Source organism: Solea senegalensis, linkage group LG6 (assembly GCF_019176455.1).
Source record: "Solea senegalensis isolate Sse05_10M linkage group LG6, IFAPA_SoseM_1, whole genome shotgun sequence".
Lineage (NCBI taxonomy): Eukaryota > Metazoa > Chordata > Actinopteri > Pleuronectiformes > Soleidae > Solea > Solea senegalensis.
This window is the reverse complement of record NC_058026.1, coordinates 9,232,772-9,238,966: the sequence shown is the minus strand read 5'-3', so window position 1 is coordinate 9,238,966 and position 6,195 is coordinate 9,232,772. Positions and strand designations below refer to the sequence as shown.

The 6,195-nt window shown below is 44.9% G+C and overlaps 1 protein-coding gene across 1 annotated transcript; it reads left to right on the top strand.

The window, feature by feature from the left end:
• Positions 1-776: 776 nt before the first annotated feature.
• On the top strand, positions 777-6,053 carry dusp5 (dual specificity phosphatase 5). Its single transcript, XM_044029314.1, has 4 exons — positions 777-1,253; positions 2,128-2,267; positions 2,818-3,037; positions 5,135-6,053. Exons 1-4 carry the CDS (start codon positions 890-892, stop codon positions 5,536-5,538), a joined length of 1,128 nt encoding a protein of 375 aa, XP_043885249.1. The 5' UTR covers positions 777-889; the 3' UTR covers positions 5,539-6,053.
• The last annotated feature ends 142 nt before the right edge of the window (positions 6,054-6,195 follow it).

The window sequence follows — 6,195 nt, the reverse complement described above, 5'->3', positions numbered from 1 at the left end:
TGGTTCGGTGCGCATTTTTTTCTCGTTTCCATTTGGAATAGTACCAAAATGACTGGCCCCAACTGTTCAATTTTTTGGTACACCCTTCCCTTGGGGTACCAGAGTAATGGTACAGCACAGTACAGGTGGTGCTAGACTCACGACAGTCAGCTGACAGAAAAGCGTCAGACACAAACAGCAGGAAAAAAAATCTGAGCTGCTGGACGACCTCCATTGTTGTCTGTTGTGTCGCGTTCAATCTTGTCATTCGTTGTCGGCGCACCATTATAATGTCACGCTATACACCCCGCCTACCTTCTGTTCTCAGTCCAAACGCAACCCTTGACTGAAGGCTTACCATCCGTACTATACCAAAGTGAACGGTACAATAATGGAAACGCTACACAGCACTTTCTCACTCAGGTCTGATAGTATTGCTTGACAGAGCCTGTTTTAAGATGAAGGACGCAACACACAATGTTACATCGTTCCTGTTTAATAAGATCAAAGAGAGGCAAAATTATATCATCATCATCATCATCATCAAAAAATGTTTTACCAAAAGTTACGCAGTGCAGCTTTAACGTGGTGTGGGAGCAGAGCACACAGTGAGTGATGGCTCAATCAAACACACAGCAGCATAGTGGGGTTTTTACTCCCCAGGCTCGGGGGAGGAGTCACAGTCCACAGTCATCGTTGTGGGTGTGGTTATCGACTGTGATCACACCTCGCCGGTGTCCATATGTGGTTCGTGACGTCACGCGCCGGAGGTCCCATTCACATAAAACCGATCGGCCGGAATCCCCTCGGAGGAAATGTAGACACAGACGCGTACAGGGCTCCACTGTCGCCCGCATCCAGCGCTTCATTCTCCAGGCAATAATAACAACAACATCCCCGCGGCGTCGACATGAAGGTATCCAGCATCGACTGCCGACATCTGAGGAAAATCATCAGGAAGGAGTGTGGAAGCTGCCTTATTGTGGACTGTCGGCCCTTTCTCTCGTTCACGAACTCGAATATCAGAGGCTCCGTCAATGTCAACCTCAACTCGGTGGTGGTGCGAAGGTCCCGCGGAGGACCGGTGCCTCTGCAGTTTGTCATCCCGGACGAGAGCGCCCTGTTACGGCTTCGGGAGGGAAGCATTTCGGCCATCGTAGCTCTGGATGACCGGACGTCCCACTGGCAGAAACTGAAGAAGGACAGTGTAGCACAAATAGTAATAAACACACTCTCACATCTGACGAGCGGAGCCAACGTCTGTTTCCTGAAAGGTGAGGAATTCATCTGTTTTAATACAGAAAGAGAAAAAAGTAGACATAGTCTTCATTTATTCCCCGAAGACTCTCTTTAAATACAGATTATTGTATATTATAACAAAGTAAACCTTGTTTTTTGTTTGTCTTTATGTGGCTTGTGTTGAAGTCTAGAGGCTTAAAATAGCCTATAGGTTGTTAAACCCAGTATTTTAATTGTTGGATGAAAAATAGAAAATGAATGTCAAACTGTCAGTGTTTTGCGGCTGTAATACACGGGCCAAATGAGCAGGGTTTCAATCAAATGTGGCCATATTTGAGGGACTGGTTCATATGAGTTTAAAATGTCACTCCTCTGTTCACACCAGAACACTTACTGACATATAAAGCCAAGCGAATGTTCTCCCGCTGTCCTTCTCATCTGTGTCGAGAATACACAAGTATCGAGTCTGTGTTTTTCTCTCACTTCTTCTTGTGGAGATAAATGTCCTGTGTGCGTCAACGGAGCGCATGAGTCAGTGCGGGAGAAGAAGGAACTCGGGGCACATCGGTGGCGCAACACACTCCACTGACGAAAAATGTCGTTAATTAATTGAATTGAGTTATTTTTAATTTAATTCCTTGACGTCGTGATAACGTGTTCTAACACACAAACACACTTCCGTCTGTCTGTCACCTCTGCGTCCTCAGGATGGGCCTTAAACGGATTAGCGGTCCACCAGCCTCGCGCCCCATAATTACGCCCGTATAATCAGGTTATAAAGGTTATAATCCTGTTTCATAAACGCTGCGATTGCTCAAGACGTGTGTGTCCGTGGGTGCAGGTGGCAAATTTTCTTTCTCAGTATTACAGCATGTTCATGTGTTTCCCCCCTCAACTCTTTGTTCTCAGGAGGATACGAGAACTTCCACTCTCAATACCCCGAACTTTGCACTGAGGTGAAATCCACTGACCAGAGCGGAACTGAAACCGAGAAAAGAGTCAACACCCACAACGAGAAGCTTTCTCACCACAAACCAGATTATGATCAGGTATGAAAACACCCCCTGAGTTCCCTCAGGCAGCCTCAGAGCACGCAGCCTCTCTCTCAGCTCTTTATTTTTAACCTTGTATATTTATAAGGAACAAAACACATCCAAGCCCTGCTGACATCAGACAGACTTATATTTGGCATCAGCTCATGAAAATACCTTATCAATGTACATATGATATTCTTTGACCTTCACTGCCTTCAAGCCATCTTATATTTGGCTCAAAAAGGGAGCGAGAACGCTCACTGGTGCCCAGCTGACATCAGAAAAGCACTCTTTCATCTCTGACCTTTATAACCTGCACCGCTCATGTGGCTGCTTCGGAACACTACTGTGTTTTGAGGTTGTCGTACGGTCAAATTAATCCTGGGATCGATGTACACTCTGTCTGCTCACAGGTGCTTGGATGTTGTGGCTTGGACTGTGGGTCCATTTTCTCAGAGAGCAAATTTACCAAGGCTTTGGGTCCTGTATTGTGTCTTCTTCTAGAGCCTAGACGTTATCTAATCATGTCTCTCTGTTCCCCCACACCCCTCTCCTGCACTCTCAGGGTAAACCTGTGGAGATCCTGCCTTTCCTCTACCTCGGTAGTGCCTACCACGCCTCCAGACAGGACTATCTCAGTGACCTTCACATCACGGCCTTGCTCAACGTGTCACGCAGGGACCTGCAGCCGACCAAGGGCCACTATGACTACAAGTGGATCCCAGTGGAGGACAGCCACATGGCCGACATCAGCTCCCACTTCCAGGAGGCCATAGATTTTATTGGTGAGTTCCAGGGTTTTGATGTTGCATCCATCACTTTTATTATTTTCTGGATCACATGGTGTCAAGTTGGAGCCTTCCTTTTGTGTTAAAAACAAAGATGATTTGCTCTGATAGTCACAGTAGTTCACTCACTCAAACCACCTAGAGAGGGAAATAAATACACCACGACTAAGATGGGAGTCCTTTCCTGGAACACCAGGTTCACCGTGCTGTATGTCCTCAGGGTGTCAAAAACACTGAAAGAGACATCTATACATAGATGGATATGTTTATTTGTGGAAATATGTCTTCAAATAAGCCCCTTTATCGGTGCCTCAAACCTGCTGCCATTGACAAATAGAGGGCTAAAAAGAAACCAGGCTGTAATCACTTGAACGCCTGGTTTCAATCCCAACACCCTCCACCCCCATCCTCTCAAACAACATATCCAGCCAGTCTGCGTTCATTCAGGATTTGCTCACTTCCCCCCGTCCCCTCCCTCCCTGTCTTCCGTCTTAACTCGAAAAAGACTCTCCCATGCCGTCATTGCCTCCTGGGCCTAATCTGAGTGGCTTAGTCCACCGGGTGTGGCCAGTCAGTGTGACAAGTGGGTTAGCTGTCCTTGTTAATGGCGGGGTAGGCACACACACACACACATACACTCAGGGTTGTTTGGTGGAGGATAAGAGCTGGCTGACTGACACAAATAGAAAGCACAGTTGTTTGGTTGTTTACAGGTGGGAATCATTGATTTACCTGAGGGCAGTAAATGTGTTAGTGAGGAGCAGGGAGAGGAGAGGAGAGGAGAGGAGGGGAGAGGAGAGGAGAGACACAGGATAATGGCAGCAGCAGTGGCAAAAGATGTACACAATGTGCTGGTACCTATTTATAACCAGGCAAAACCAAGGACGGAGCTCACCCACAAGCAGCTTGGCTGACCAATTCTGAGGCTGCTATTGTTGGTGTTGTGCATTGTTACATTTGGAGTGCCTTTGAGCAACACCGACGATTACATAAGGCTGCAAAAAGCTACTTTCAGAGAGGACCTCTAAAAGTCATCAGTCATGCTGAGTGAACATCCGCTGGTCCCCAAATGAAAATCAATTACTACTCAGCAACTCTTCTGACTTGGTGACAGATGTACTGTCGGGGGAGGACATAGTAAATATCATTGTCCTTCTGGATGAAAACAGCTGGTGTCATGACATCTCCATCTCCAGCCAATGAGTTGAGGATGGTCATTAAAACACCCACTGCTGCTGCCAGTCCTTTTCTTTGTCGGCCCTCTCCCCTCTTGTTGTGTGCAGATGATTCACTGAGATGTCAGAAATATTCATTGTCCTACCTGCAGTGGCTCTCAGGACCGAACACAAGTGACCCTCATTTGTAGAGAGAGCTAGTACATGACACAGTGTGGAGGTTTTTGTGTGCTTGTATGTAGACATGTAAAAGACAGCATTTCTAGGAGTTGAGAAAATCTTGAAATGCGTCACGAGCGACACTTACATAGAGGACAGAAGTAGGTTGATGTGCTGGCATTAGATAATCCAGATAGGTGTGTAGGAGTGCTGCAGCTCTGACTTAGAACACAGCTCTGTGCCACAGTGAACTCTGCAGCAGCACCCAGCACCCCCACTGCAGCGTAGGTAGAAGTCTCACATACAGCTGTGCTCTATGACTCACTTGTGTCTATGTACAAAACTGAAATTGCTATAGGATGTGTGTACATTACTGTGTTCCAGAAAGGGCTGATGATCCCGTTTGTCTATATATCCTGATACTGTGTGTGTGTGAGGGAGAGACAAAAGAGACAGGATGTGCAGAACAGTGTTCACATAATTTATTAGTGAGTGGGAGCAATACAAACGGAATGATTGTACTGTTAAAATTAGATTTTTCATTTGTTAATTTTCACTGTTAATAATAGTACCCTTCTCTACCACCACTTTAAAAATATCAATTACAGACACAGACAAGCAAAAAATAGATAAAACATGATTCAACAAACATGGCTGACAAACATTTTTTTTAAATAATGAACATGACGTAGGTTTGATTCTGTGTAACAGTTCTCCACTAGAGCCTTTTATTAACGTTTACTTCCCGTTTTGCCAACAGATAACGTGAAGCAATCAGGGGGGAGGGTCCTGGTCCACTGCGAAGCAGGCATCTCACGCTCCCCTACAATCTGTATGGCCTACATCATGAGGACACAGCAGCTGCAACTGGACGCAGCCTTTGACATCATCAAGCAGCGCAGGGATGTCATCTCACCTAACTTCAGCTTCATGGGCCAGCTGCTGCAGTTCGAGTCAGAGGTCCTCTCCACGGCTCCGACTCACGCTGCCACACCTGAGCCAGCCACACCCTGCATCCCAGAGTCTGCGTCCTTTTTCGCCAATGACTTCCCCACCTTCAACACCAAAAACTTTGAGCCGTCCGTGATCACCCTTCCTACCTCTTACCTGCAATCCCCGGTCCATCAACAGTTCAAACTGAGCCCAATAACTGCACTGCCTTAAAGTGAACTGTGACTGCTTGTAGTCTTACTTGAAAAGTAAAAAAAATAATTGCTCTGTGTGTGCCTGGTGTTGAAACCAGCAGATAGACTGGAGATCACATAATAGTACTCTTTGTATGGAGATTGGGAAAGTGGCCAATTGGCCTTTTTTTTACAGCAGTTATTTTGACTTGTTGTAATAGGAAAGACACAGATGTCTATTATTTAATTATTTACAAATGTGTTTTGTCCTACTGTGACATCTCAAAATGGCTTATGTGGAAAAAGCTAACTAATAAATGGCCCACAGCAGGTATCAATGCTGGTTCCTTCTGAACTGCAGACATGAAACAACACAGCACAGTACTAAACTGCAATATACATGCCTTAGGTTAATATTGTGATTTATTTGCCTATTCAAAAAAAATAAAGTAATGCATTTAAATCTAAATTATTTGAAAGATACTGTCTGTCTGATCTTTTTCAATGATGTGGCTATTAAAATGTGTTTAATAAATGTTTTCACCACAAAATAAACTTGCTGTCATGTAATCATTGTTGTGTCATCTGAAAGAAATGGGATTTCTTAGGGATTGTTTTTCACATAATTTGTTGTATTCCTGAGAATACAGATGAAGGAAAATCACTAGAATTTGTATTTATTTATTTTTAAATAAAA